Below are 14,538 nucleotides of genomic sequence, written 5' to 3'. Positions count from 1 at the left end.
GTAACTAGAACTGGAAGATGCCTGGAACAAAATACAAAGTATTAAAACTACATTAAAAGAGAAAGAGGGTGCTACTCTCAAGGTGTGCTGCTAAGCACCTCTGTTTAGGTGCCACCACCACCTGCACTTGCCTGTATGGCTCCCAGGTTCTCTATCAGCTGCTCTGGGTTGGAAGATCCTAGAAGAACGGAGCTCACCCCCTCGTTTCTCAGGCACCATGCTGGGAATAAAGTCACAAGATGGTCAGGAACATAGGTGTCACGACATAGCGTTACTCCAGATCCTAATGTTTGTCAGAGCTTCTATCTCTATTTGAAAAAATAATGACAGCATTAGTTGTCTCAACCTTCACTTTACTCCTCCGGCACTACCAGGGAGAAGATGCGTGGGTCAGATAACAAACCACATTGCAGATCTTCCAGCATCCCATCTGACCCTGGTCCCTGGCCCAGCAGTTGTCTTAATAGCGGGGTTTGGGTTTTTCCCTATGACAAATCACAAGGATTCACCTCTTTGCTATTTGAACCAGGGTTCGTTTTTCTAACACACAGACATGTGTGGTATTTTTCAGCCTTGGCTCTCAGCACAAATTATTAAAAAAAAACCGAAACAAGAAAAAACAACTCTCTTTTCAAAAAGTAGCATTCTCTTGTGTCCATCAGCCCAGTGCGCTGAACAACTGAGGTCTTCCACCCAGGGAGGGACTGTTTGGAGAAACAGGCAGAACAGGGTTGGGCCCCTGAGGATGGCCCAAGATACACTAGCCCTCTTGTCAATCAAAGCCTGATGATGATGCTGGAAACAATCTTATTTTAACTAATTTTTAACTTTACTGCTCAAAAAAAAAAAAGTTATTTTGTGTGAGGCTAATGGTTACCTCAAAAGCAATACATGGCATATTTAATTAACGCCTACAGCGTGTTTTGTTTGTTTTGTTTTGTTCTTTTACTGTGTTCCTTGAGAGGCATTAGCCTTCTAATGAGGTGTTGCATCACCCATCTTCAGTCTTTCTATCTTTCTAGCATTTCATTCCATAATCCCTGATAGCAAATAATCATTTAAGTGTTTAAAATAGATACAGGCAAAGACAAAGCTATCCTCTGTCCTATTCGAAAGATGACCCGTCTTTTTCTGTGCTACCATTTGCCTGACCATCACTGACACTGAACCAGAAGACAGGAGCACTAACAGAGCTCCCGTAGCTTTAGGGCTTTGTACAAGGTTTCCCCTGCGCTCGTCTCTCACCGACCCATACGGCACAGACTCTCTCTCTGCGTTTCCCTTCGCACCACAAGGATGCGAGCTGGGTGACGCGCTGGTGACAACGGCGAAGGCGCGGTGACGTTCGTCCCCGTCCCGTCACCTACCGACGGCCAGCTGAGGCAGCGTGCACCCGAGGCGCTCGGCGATGGGCGACAGGTCCTTCAGCTTCACCTGCTGCTTTCTGCCCTCCTCGCTTATGATTTTCTCTTTCAGCCACTGGTAGCACTGGAGGTGAATTACATTGCAATCGACTGTTAGCTTTAATCTTCCGCAACGGAAAGTTGAAGGCAATTATAAACAGCTCTTAAAAAGCCATATCCAACCCAGGAGGTAATGGAGGCTGAATAACACAATGCTTTGCTACCCAAAGCAATTACGACAGGACATCTCCTGTGAGACGCTATATCTATTTCTTTCTGGCTTTATGCAACTAATGGACTCGGTCTGGAATCTGGAACCTCTGCAATTTTATTTTTGGACCGCTGGATCCCATCGCAGAGAGGAAAGAAGTGAAATATTAGTCAACTTGAGAAGATCTTGACACAGACCCCCCACAGCAATTGTGAGAGAACATCTGATCTTGTTCAAGATTGACTATTACCATTCAAGATTAGAAAATTAATTAAATGAAGCTGAGATTGCAGTTCTCCCAGCTCCAGATTCGAAACTTGATCCTGCTTCACTCTCATCAATTTAATTTGGATGCCTCTCTGCAATGCTACCTGCTTAGCCAGCTTTTAACAAATATTGATAATGTATTTTATTTTGGAAAAAAACCCCTCAAATGCAATGAAATACCACATTTGAAAATGTTGCCCTTTGTAAGCGACTCAGTGCAGACTGCATCTTTCCTTTAAAAAGCACCAAGCTGAGCAAAAAGCAGCACAGGGATGTACGTCAACCTGCTGGCACTTGTCAGGCAGTGTTGGCTTTTGCCCATCAGCTGTTACAGAGGCTCAAATACCATTTGGGTTGGGTTTTTTTCCCAAATCCATGACATTTCAGCGCTCTGCCGTTTTTCAAGCTGTTAAATAACATGCCTGCCACAGGCGTGATATGGGAGGAGACCCCACAACACCCAATAAGAATAAAATCCGGACGATTGTGGGAGAAACCAAGCGCTGCGGTGACACCGCAACGCTAAAACCTGTCAGAGAGGGCTGCTGCCCTGCCCGGCAAAGGGCAGGAGCGCCGGGGACCCACAGGTTTCCCGGGGTGCCGGGGGTCTGCCCTGCCGGCGGGGGGGATGCTGCGGGGCTGAGCTCCACCACCGCTCCCCCCATGCGCTCGCTGCCTCGTAGGCTGGTGCGCAGGGAAGGGTGGGCAGGAAAAATAATGTCCAAGTCTGTTCTACCCGCGCCGTGTGGTTAAGGGGGTTTGAAGTCACAGCAGCTGTATCGATTAACGTCAGCTGGGAGCATCAAACACGACCGAAACCCTGGGCTTGTGCCTTCTCGTTGACTGTGTCTGGTCCGTGTAAGGGTGGTGACGCATCCTTCTGCGGACCCCCCCGGAGCCTGGCTCCAGTGGCGTGCTGCCCCACAACCGGCGCGAACCCCAGCGTCTTTATAACCCGGATTCTCCCGCACTTCCAAGTGCGGTTGCCAGAGAAACCGAGCTGATCCATCAATACAGCAGCACACAGGCCAGCCTTCTCACGGGGGATCCGTTTTCCCTTTGTTATTTGCTTGCCCTCGCAAAAGCAGCACATCTACTTTTCTCAAACATGCAACAAAAAAAGTACCTTTAGTGCAGCCCTTGAGCTTTCAGGGACCCCGTTGCCGTATTTCCCTGAGATGATCCCACAGGCTAGCGGAGACCACGTCATTGCTCCGACCCCTGCAGAGAAAACAGAGGAGGAGATTTTTAGGGACTGGGGGAAATCAGAGTTGTATCAAAAATAGGACTTTTAGTTAAAAAAATAAAAGCAAAATAATTGCTGCTTGTTTCTATTGCCGCTGGCAGTGACATTCAGTTGGCGTCTTCCAGGAAGATGCTGCTGATGCTCTTAAGGGGCACTGACTAGCTTATTCACCCAAAACCTTATTGTGACACCCTCCAGCCCCATCCTGGCTCCTGCTGCAGCAAAGCACCTGAACTCCTGACCAGGTATCTCCTACACCCGTCCTGCCTTACACCATCACGTCCTTCCTGCGTTGGCCCCGCTTGGCAGGGGCACCAGCTCCCCCCGTCCCCGCTCAGCCTGGTCCTCAGCCCCGCTACTGGGGACACCCTGGCAGGAGATGCACAAGGAGGCATCCGTGTCTTCTGATGCCAGGCAGAGGTGGCACCCGCACGGTCCATGCGAGTCAAAGAGTAAGAAGCAGCCGTGGCAATTAACACCTATTTCTGTCAGAGGCACAATAAGCCAGTTTTTCTTTCGCGTCATTAGATAGATACTTGTCTGTCCCCTTCAGATCCAGGGAAGGCGAGTGTTGTTCCCATGTAGAGCCCCAGGTCAGCCTGCTCTGTATTTCTTTCTGCAAATGAAATAGCTGAAAGGCACGGCAGTCGGTCTCACCGATTTTGTGATATAATTCCGGCAGCTGAACCTCCACTTTCTCTCTTTGGAAGAGATGGTATTCAGCTTGCTCACACACGGGCGGTATCATGTTAAACTGCCTGGCTACGGAGTAGGCTTCCTGGAGAAAAGAAATCAGTAGATAAAATACTTCATTAAGCAAAAGCATCTTGCAGGACACAACCTACCAGCCAACCCTCCTTGAGCGTGCAGGTGCCAACGAACTCATTTCGCTACCCCTTAGCAAGGCCACGCACATCCCTCCGAAAGCTGCCGTGCCGAGGCAGAAACGCAGCCGCATCCCTGGCTGCCCTGCTTCCCCACTGCCCCTGTGCCCACCGCAGCAGGGTACGTGCCCACCTCCCACCTCCTCCAGCCCAAAGGTGCTTCAGCGCCAGCGCAGCGACAAGCCAAAGAACTTCCCAGCTGAGTTGGCTGGTGCTGAGCTTGTTTATTGTGTTCTGACCCCGCCACGAGAAGCAGGGACCAGCAAGACGCTCTTGGCATCTCTTAGAATGACAGAATGGTTTTGGGTTGGAAGGGATCCTTCAAGGTCATCTAGTCCGACCCCGCTGCCGTGAGCAGGGACATCTTCCACCGGCTCAGGTTGCTCAGAGCCCCGTCCAACCTGACCTGGAATGTTTCCAGGGATGGGGCATCGACCACCAATCTGGGCAACAGCAAATGCTTCTGACAAAGCATTAAGGATGAGCTGTCGGGACGCTGGTTCCCCCAGTCTAGGGTTTTTCAGGTAAAGCCAACGAGGAGGTCCCTACTGCCGAGCAGGGATATTTCCCGTCTGCACCTCTGGACGTGACATGTTCAGAGCGGTGCCACCCACGGGGAATTCTCCCCTGCACGGGGACCGTTCCCACCGCAGCAGTAGCTCCGCCGGTCCCGCCGGTCATGGACCTGCTGCCGAGAGCCACGTCTGAAACGGGGCATCAACGGGGCACGGCCATCAAACAGGCACTTTACCAAAATTCTTGAAGTCAGCCGAATAAAACCAAAATGAAACAAACCCCAATTAAGTGAGCCAAGACACACAAATCCCCAGATCAGCCCATCTTCTCCTGATTAACACTAGACTCATTCTGGAACAGGTTTTAAAATTATTTTAGGTGAAGAGATGCTGGATGGAGTAGAAGGCAAACATCCCCAGCCCAGACACCTGCTTGTGATTCAGGTCCCAGCATGGCTTTCAGCAGACTCTGCAGCCTGGATGGAGAATTACCAAGTGTCAACACTTTCCTAAAAATCAACTTTACCATGATCTCCATAGCGCTCCAGCGTGATGTTCCCCAGTACATCGCCATGCCTTGATTTATTACATGTGTCATCGCTCGGACAATTTCTAAAGGAGGGGAAAAAAGAAGTATGAGAACTGCACAGAGACCAATTTTTCAGCACCAAATCCTCCCAAAGCCACTTATAAATGCCAAGTCCGCTGACAAGCCTGAGCAGCTTTGCATTAAACAGTACTTCTGCTGTGTTCTCTTGCTCGAGCATGGATGAAAAAGCATTGACAGTGTGAATGTAAAGACATTTATCCTGCAGTTGTTTAAAAACTGCTTTTACCAACTGGCCATTGCCTACCACCGTCTTATGGTAATATCTCTTTTAAAATTTAACACAAGAGGGCAGCACAGTCGAAAAATAAAATGAAAGATAAATTAAATTTATTTTAAAATTTGTTTACTAAAAACGTATATCTGTCCTGCTTCTTTTTACTAGGAATATTAGGATGCTGGGGATAAAGTTGCAAAACTGGATGATGGAACCCCGCGCCGCCGAGGGCCCCGCCAGCCGTGGGAGGAGCAGGCGGCACCTCTGCAAAACCCAGCACAGCTCCTTAGCGCAGCAGTCCCACAGTCCTCGTTTTTCTTTGGGGAAGATGGAAGCCTACAAGGCTATAAGCACCAGGGCAGGATCTTTAATTTCCATCCATCAGACCCCTGCTGAGCATCCCTGTCTCCTTCGGGGGGGAAAAAAAGCCATCATAAACTTTAGTTTGCAAGAAAAGGAGAAAAAATTGTCTATCCCTCATGGTTGCCCAGGAGGTTACAGAGCCTGGTAGGATGCCTCGCTAGTGCTATAAAGAAAATAGCCACTGCTTACTGTTTGCAACTCATTTTTAAGGCTGATTTCTCCCTGGGAGCAGCCTGCTGGGTACGCAGCATCCCGGGGAGCCCAGGCAGCGCCGCTGCAGAGGAGCGGGGTCCCTGGGACCGAGCGGGGTCCCCAGGGCACAGCCACCGTGACAGTATAAATAACTGCCCCGGCTGCAGTAATAAATTCATATTTCTTACTCCTTGCCCTTTGGAGCCGAGCAGCGGCTGCCAGGGCACTGGCACTACACTGGCCGCTAACAGCACATCATTTGAACGGACAAAAATGGGCTAAACGCGCTCGGAGAGGCAAAAGAAACTAGTACTTAGTCACTACTCCCAGTGCCGCACAAGGCACCTCGCCATCAGCGGGAGGTCAGTGCGCTTTTCCCTCGGGAAAGCGGCAAGGAGCCAATACTCTACCCCTACACCATGAATTTCTGACCCATGGAACTACAGTGAGACGACTCTGCTCGGCCGCGGGGCTGCACGGAGAAGCCCTGTGTGCTTGCGACATCCCTGCCGTTACTTGGACGACGACTCTGGGCATCGCTGTCTCAAGATCGAGATGAGCTGCCTTTTATATCATGAGGATTCTCATCCTATTTATGGGAAAAAAAAAAAAAAAAAAGAGCTTGGCAGAGGGGTGATTACACTGCCAATCTTGACGTTATTGTGAGATTTCTTCTGCAGGAGGCGACAAGCAGCTAAAGATGATGAAGTCTCCATTTATAACCTCGGAGGGTTGTACAGGAGACACTGTGCCTCTTGCGCTGGGCTTCTGCCTTCCCACTGAAAAGGGACATTTCCTCTCGAGGGAAGCGTTGGCTTGAGAAGTTTTTTTCCCTGATGAAGAGCAGGATTCAAATGCCAGATATTATTTTCTTTTTTTTTTTTTTCTTCTTCATTTTGGCCAAAACCACACTTTTCTCTATTTCCAAGCATTTTATTCTTGGGCATGTATTAGTCCAACAAAATGCCCCATTATCAAGCAGCTACCTTGCTACCCGCAGGCATGCTGTGTGCGATGGGCAGGGGTATGGCAATCCCTCCCTCCTCAGCAGCACCGGCTTCTCACTGGGTTTAGTTTTCTATTTTTGCCGCACTACCATTTAGGAATTTTGATAAGCATTTCATCATATGCCTCTTACACATTTCAGTCCATGGTTGTTTTCATTTCTCCCACCTCTACTCCTTTCAAGAAAAACTGAAGTCAACTCAGAAAAAAAAAAAATATATATATATATAGATCTCTCTTCTTGTTTACCAGAGACTGCTCCCAGGGTATGGCGATGGGATGCTTTGTGAAGAGCACATGCCTGGACCGCTCGGTCTGCCAGCTGGATGGCACAAATGGCATCACTTAAGACGGGGAGATTTTTTCTTAAATATAAATGGGTGTTTCAAAACCCGGAAAACAGCCTCCAGCAGCATAATAATAATTGTGAAGTAACTTAAAGTTCCCTGATAGGAACCGTGTCACCTTCCCTCCCTGCTTGCCAGGGCTGGGGGCTGGCTGTGCAGCGGGCGCCCAGTCCCCCAGCGCCGTGACGATGTGGGGGGTCTCACCAGGGGACCCCGGGGTCCCTCCTTCCCTGCAGCCGGAGTTGCCCTCCTCGTCTGCTGGAAAAGCTGCCTGGGACAAAAAAAAAAAAAAAAAAAAAAGCACCTGCTAGTGCAGCTGGGGGATCAGCTCTCCAGCCTGACTAACGAGGCATGAGACTCGCAGAAATTCAGGGGAGAAGCACAGACCCTTCCCATCGCCCATCTCCCGAGGTCCCTGTTCGGGGGGACCACGCGATGGCAGAGCCCCCCGGGTGCCGGGAGCAGGATTTTCCCCCCGGATGGCCGATCCCAGCAAGGGCAGCCCCTCGTCCTGGCTGCCCCCGGGCCAGGAGGGACACGGCTGTCCTGGCCAGGGACCTGCCCGGCCCCAACTGCAGGGGTGTGCAAAGAGCTTTGCGCGGGGTACTCACCTCCAGATGTCCCCTGAAGCTAGTATTGCATTGCTTTTACAACGAAAAGCTTTTTTAGTTTGTTCTGAGACTTTTAAGAAAGGTAAATACATTTCTGATTTTTAGATTCAGCAAGCTTTGCCTGACGCTTCGGGGACCAGAGTCACCTACAATAAAGAAATCTGTACGAAATGCTCATTTTCTCTTATTAGCTCTCCGTTACCCACGCCTCCTAAGGCAGCCTGAGCCGGTCCGTGACCAGCCTGGGGGAGCGGGAACCGATTCTGCCCCGGCTGGGCTGGACCAGGTGAGTAGTTCTAAACGGCTGATCCATCGCCTGCTGATGCCCACAGACACACACATCACAGCAGATGGAGGACCCCGAGCAACAGCAGAGAAACCTCACCTGCCTGCGTGCGGCAAGCGAAGAAAACAAAATGAACATTCAAAGTTTATCCTTCGATTTATTTGGCTGTACCTTACCGCGTACAGCCACACTGATTGCTCGAGCAGGACCCTCACGCATTAGGGTGAGCAGAATGAGCAGGGAACGTTTTTAAGGTCCTGGGTTTTAAGGTTAAGGCTTCTGCTCCATCAGAAGCAGCTATTTGCTTGTGGGAAAAGCATAGGCACGTAAGGAGATGGAGCGGGAATTGCATGTCTTGTGAAGGTAGCTCAGCACTTACTGTGCGTGCCAGATAGTGCAGAACCGACAGATGGTTCAACAGATGCTCTGGGATAGAAGTGGCTTAGTAGGTGAACCATAAAAAAAAAGCATGAAGTACCTAGGAAGAATCAACACCACACCATTCATAATAAAAACGCCCCTTTTTTCACCCTGCTCAAAATCTCACCAAGCACCACAGTTTATACCTTATTGCCAAGCTCCAGCGCTGCTAGCAGTATCTGTAGCATCTTAAAAGCTGCAAACGCCTGAGATCAGCTGTCTGCGCGGGCACGGGAAATATACTCAGCACTGCCTCATTAGACGACAACTGACTGAGCAGAGAGGTCATTTCTCCCTCCGGGATACAACATGTCATCTTCCTTGACCTCGTCAGCTACTGCAAAAGCTGCGCTGCTCCTAAAATCCCAGGCCAGTTCCCTGAACCCATAGCTGCCGGCACCGGTCGGCCGGGGCAGCAGTAGTGCCACCCGTCCAAGGTTCGTGGCTGGTCGCACAGCCCCGCGTTCGTTAAGAAAATAGGTGTCACGGCCACCAAAACTCACGCCAGGAGGTTCGAAGGGGCCTGTCAAGCTCCAGGTCTGTTTGACTTACATGTACTCGTCTATGACAGCTTCTGCAGCCTGCGAGTCTTTCTTCTTGCTATTTTTTATTTAGCTGTGAAGCTAATCTTCTGCCACAGTGTGAATGGTTGTGTTAACTCCAGTGGGAAAAGAGAAGGAATGGGAACTGGTGCCCATTAAATAGGGCACTAACCCCAAAACATGTTGATGAAGGTTCCTGGAGAACTGGGCTATACCACCACGTACCGAACACGCATATATGCTTATCAGCAATCGTGAAACATGATTAAAGCGCGCAGTCACAGATCTACCCAGTTCCTAAATCCGTTCCCTGAATTTCCACCAGGACCGAGGGGCGGGCGGCTGCGGTGCCGAGGCTGCGCCCGACCCCGAGACTGGGCTGGAGCTGCTCAGGCGCTCGCGGCAGGGAACCCTAAAGCTTCCCGGTTGTTTCTTGTTTCTGACCACTCTTTGGATCGCACCCCTGGATTTAGTGCCGGGAGAAGTATGTGCTATGTGGGCAGCCCAGGGGACAGGGACGAGGATGGGGACGGCAGCACCGGCACGCTCCCCTCTCCAGAGCTGACCGCACCGGGGGCAGGGGTATACCGGTTTCATTTGACACAGAGAAGACCTGCCTTAAATGCAAACACAAATTCCCTTCCTATGAAGGAATCAGGAAAAGGAAATAAAAAACCAAACAATGTTAAAGCCACCGCTGGGACATAAAGGAAACCTCAATTTCCTTCCAAGAGATACAAATCCATTTCATTTAAGTGTAAATATATGGGGCTCCAGGATATTACGAATGAGGTATTTCATATTTAAGCTGCCACACCTGAATATTTAATAAAAAATTGTTTTTCATTTCCTACCATCATCGGTCTAAGCCTGTAAGCCAGGATCAGTCACATTAAAACCTTTAATTCAAGCTTCCACTAACCTTCCATGGGCGTATTATTGTCTGGCCGGTTGGCGAAGACGACGTCCACGTACTCCAGCTGCAGCCTCTGGAGAGAAGCCTTTAGCCCTGGAAACAGCAAAGCAGAGACAAGAACCTGCACGGTCAGAGTGAGGCAGGAGTGCGGCGGCACAGAGCTGACAGGTACAAAACAGTGCCGCATTAGGACTAAAATAGAGCTCGGTGTATCTATGTACATATGTATAATATATATATATACACACACACACAACCACATAGCATATGAGAAGGATGCTGCGTAATGTTGTCCCATATCTATGCGGCCATGTTAAGAAGAAAACACTGGTTTGGCCGCATGCAGAGTCCCCCTCTTCCGTGAGAATTTGCTTTTATTTTTTAACTACGCTGAGATTTGGATTGGAACGGACACCGGTTACCAAGCGTGTCCGTGGCCAGCCTGTCAGGAGGCAGCTACCAGGGACTGACTTCAGCGCTCCACTTCTGTTCAGAGTTTATTTAATCTAAATTATATCACATAGCCTTTCTGTGCAAGCCCAGGGGCACGTCGCCTGGGTGCTGTCCCACCTAAGGAAGCCCTGCCCCAGGGAACCCTTCCAGAAATGCAAGCCCAGGTGGGAGGATGGTGGCACTTGGTTAGATATGTTATCATGAGCAGATAAAGCACCACGAAGGGCTTTACCCTCTCTGCAGGGTAAGCAAGCTGTGCCCACCAACGCATTGCATAGGGCAGAGAGAGTTTTGCAGAGCAAGACTGGGCACAGTTCAGCAGCGACAGTCCAGGACTGCCCAGGCTTCAACGGCTTCTCTAAGAGGATCTGATGCGAGATGGCATCAAAAGCCTACATATATATAATATGTGTGTGTGTGTGAGAGAGAGAGAAGAGGATTTCTAACACTTATTTTCTATGAATCTTCCCAGGAACAAAATGTTTTTATGAATGTTCACGAAGAATGAGCCAAAATAGAGCAGTCTGAATATGTTCGCTGAATTTTGGGATGAAAAAAATGGCCATTTTTGCCAAATGTATTTATAGAAAATAGCTAACGTTGACCTTAACATTAGTTGCTATGTGTTCTGTGAAGTTATTTCAACCGCTGCCAGTATTTTTCTATCGTTTCATGAAGTAGCTCCACAAGAAATGGAAAATGGATGGGTTTGGACTGCCTGTGACATGGCTGCAACTTCCCCCAGCGCCTCTGGGTCTAGTGCCACCAGCGGCCAGGACACCTCCTCGTGGGGGGTATTCAAATGAAAGTTCAATAACATGTTGCTAAAAAAACTTTCTGCAGCATTACCTTAATATGAAAGTCATATCCTAATGTAGCTGAATTCTGTAAACACTAAATAATGAAAACTTCCCAGGACGATCCCAGATGTACAAGCTGGTTACTATGGGGCAAAACCAACCGTGCTCCAGTGACGCTCCTTGTCACCAAGAAACAACTCCTTTGCGATGGAGGATGACCGAATCTGCATCCCAGGGAGGAGACTGCCCTGCTCACCCAGTTTGCTGATGCCACGTTCATCCCACCTCACCCTCTCAGGACAACATTAGCCGGGGTGTGATGTGGGTGGCAGCGACATCCCAGGCAAGGGGTGGATAATACAAATACAGTATTAATATTTTCCATATAATTTATGTCCTAATGCATACGGAACAAATCCCGGTTGTTGAAAGCTGTGACAAATGGGCCATTGCAGATTCAGGTGACAAAACATGCAAATGGCCAAATGCAAGTTAAAGCTGCCATTTCTGGCAGGCAAACCTGATTTTCTGCAGATGGATGCTACCTTCTGATAAGCAAAGGCCAAAGCATACCTCCCGCCTATTCTGCAGCGTGTATCGTGAACGGGCTGGTCCCCCCCGCGCCATCAAACCACCGACACCGCGGCACATGTGTAATGTAGATGAGCCTGAATTTTTCTTTTCTAATTTATCTTGACAGCAAACATTAGCTTAACCAAACACCACTGTAAACAATTAGGACTTATCTCATAAATCAAAGAGGAGGCTAATTACCCCAGCATACCCGGCGCAATAAAGAAAATCACTTTTCATTGCTGCAGCCGTTGCGGCGTGTTGGTTGACGGAGGGTGCTGCTCCCCTGGGGTTTCAGCCCTGCATTACCCAGGCTGGCATCGCTCAGTGCTGGCCCGGGGCTCCCCCGAGGACCTCGGCGTAGAGCATATCATTTCCTACTAACCCAAAGAACGCGTTTTGCACATCCCTCCGTGGCAGCAGGCAGAAGCGGGTCAAACAGCAGCAAGAGGCGGGCGGTGCGACTCCCTCTGCAGGGAGGTGAAGCACAGGTACCAAGCCTGATGCTGCCCTTCTGTCCCGAAGGATCCCTGGCCCCCGAGGAGCCGGACACCCCCAGGAACTCCCTTCCGCGGCTTTACACAGCTTTTCTCCAAACCCTTGCTATTTTTACTCTGTATTTATGCAGAAGACAGATCCAGGCCCCCATGCTGCTGGCTGCTTGTCTGGGATCTGCTTGCAATCTGCACGGAGGGGGGGTTGTCAGACCCCATGAGGGTCCTCCTGGGGGGTTTTGGGCGTCTGCTCCAGCCCCCGTCAGGAGCCAGCCCAGGCTGGCACCTCTCACTGGGACAAGGTTGTAGCTGACACTGCTGATCCTTAATATGACAGAAACATGTCTTTTTATGGGCCCTGCTCTGTGTCCTGCATGTAAAATCCTGTTTTAAGTTATCGTTAAGTGGACAAGTTATAATTATGCCCGTGGCCACTGCGCCTGGGTGCCTGACCCAGCACCCAACAGCCCTCCGGAAAGAGCCAGATCGGGTGAAACATGCTTATCCATATAGAAAAATGTATGTGCTCTCACTCCCTCTCCAACAATAATGCATCCGAGAGGACAAAAAAAGCCATCGGAATGAAGATGAGGAGCATGCGTTAGACCCAGCAGAGACTTGGGTGAATAAATCCCGCTGGATGAGTAAGGTAGCGCACAGCATCGCTCAGTGGGATGCGGGACCGGGTGCAAGGAGCTGGGCGAGGGAACGTACAACCAAATCGAGAAGAAACACCTGAGAAGAAACAGCACCGAGAGCAACCCACAGCCCTCCCCAGCCGGCTGCTCGGCGGATGGGACCTGGCACCTCTCCAGAGGCTATTTCTGCAGGCTGACATCGTGCCCCGCGTCCTCATCCCTCCCTGCTCCACCAAGGGAGCCCACGCAGCCACGGCCACGTCTGCCGACCGCCCTGGTCCCTCCGGGAAAGAGCTGGGGGGGTCAGCAGAGCAGCTCCGGACCCACCGAGCCTTCCTGCCTCCCGTCGTCTCACGGCAAGCGATGAAACCCCGGCACGGCAAACCCTGCTCGCTGCAGGTAAGTGATAAATCTGCAAGCGACGCAGCCAGCCAAGGACAACGCGCTTGCTTATTACAGCAAAAACCCAAAAGGTTATTGCTGCATGGAGGTGTGGTAGAGAAGGCTTTTTGCGTGCAAAACGGGTTCGCTCGCACTTTTTGAGAGAAGCCAGAATAATCTTGCGGTGCGTTTTGGGCACTTCACAGCCAGGCTTGGGAGCTGCCCTGCGCTGGGCTGGCACGGAGGAGCAGTGAGCGCCGGAGTCAAGGAGACCTGGCTCGTGGGAGAGCGATCGCCCCGGGGTCCCGCTGGTTGCATCCCACCGTGCCCGTGCTGGGGCACTCGGGCACGGCCAGACCCCTGCCCCATGCAACACATACCTTCAATAATGTGTTTTCTCGAAAGCCCTCTTTCTGTTTCAGCTCTGCAAAGGAAAAACGGGTACGCGGCTGTTAGAGACCTGAGGTGCTGACAACCGGGTAGCGTTAATTTTGTATTCTGGTTTAAGCATCCCAAAAATGAAGTTACAACTCATACAACAGAGACCCTGAACTTCATTTGGGTTCCCGGTCTCAATGACAACAGCACCTGGGATGAGTAATGCCACTTAATTTAACATGGCAACAACCATGGATATTGCCTGACTGCAGAGCTACCGTCTGGCATTTCTAAGAGAAGGGGTGAGGATGCTGGCAGGGCAGCAGGGGCCAGGCAGCGCCGGGACGGAGCTGTACCCCGGCCGACCACCCGGTACTGAGGCTTCATTGACATTGTCGGTGATTTCGGAGCAAGGCAGCCTTCACCCTGCTAGTTCCAGCTCCTGGAGCCGCAGGGATGCTCCGGGCGGGAGCGTACCCAGCGCGGCATCCCGGCCTCTGCTGGGGGCTGCCGCCTCTGCCGAGCTCCGACTCCTTAAAAGACTCCGCAAAATGAGGAGAATGAAAATAAGAGCAACAAACCACCCCTCCAAGTTGCTATTAATCTCCACCGGGTTGTACAGCTGTGAAAGGGAAAAGCACGCAGCAGCAAATGCCAGTATGAGCAACTGTGAGACTTACTTTCCACCCCAGTACAGTTTTGTTGTTATGACCAGACTGGACCTCCTGCAAACAGAACAGAAAAATTATTATTGTTAAAAAACCCTATACGTAACCAAGCAGGATGGTG

The 14,538-nt window shown here is 50.5% G+C and overlaps 1 protein-coding gene across 2 annotated transcripts in view; it reads right to left on the bottom strand.

The window, feature by feature from the left end:
- The window catches only part of KCNAB1 (potassium voltage-gated channel subfamily A regulatory beta subunit 1), a 70,919-nt gene that overhangs the window by 1,790 nt on the left and 54,591 nt on the right, over positions 1–14,538 (bottom strand). For both annotated transcript variants that reach the window (XM_075031249.1, XM_075031250.1), the window contains exons 6-13: positions 14,430–14,474; positions 13,752–13,795; positions 10,039–10,125; positions 5,053–5,138; positions 3,785–3,905; positions 3,008–3,102; positions 1,368–1,488; positions 132–220 (exon numbers count right to left, since the gene is read on the bottom strand). In XM_075031249.1, coding sequence (XP_074887350.1) covers positions 132–220; positions 1,368–1,488; positions 3,008–3,102; positions 3,785–3,905; positions 5,053–5,138; positions 10,039–10,125; positions 13,752–13,795; positions 14,430–14,474 — 688 coding nt within the window. The remainder of the gene's footprint in view (positions 1–131; positions 221–1,367; positions 1,489–3,007; positions 3,103–3,784; positions 3,906–5,052; positions 5,139–10,038; positions 10,126–13,751; positions 13,796–14,429; positions 14,475–14,538) is intronic.

The sequence above is a fragment of the Buteo buteo genome, chromosome 7, assembly GCF_964188355.1.
Source record: "Buteo buteo chromosome 7, bButBut1.hap1.1, whole genome shotgun sequence".
NCBI lineage: Eukaryota > Metazoa > Chordata > Aves > Accipitriformes > Accipitridae > Buteo > Buteo buteo.
The sequence above is the reverse complement of the archived record's forward strand: the minus strand, read 5'-3'. Positions and strand labels throughout refer to the sequence as shown.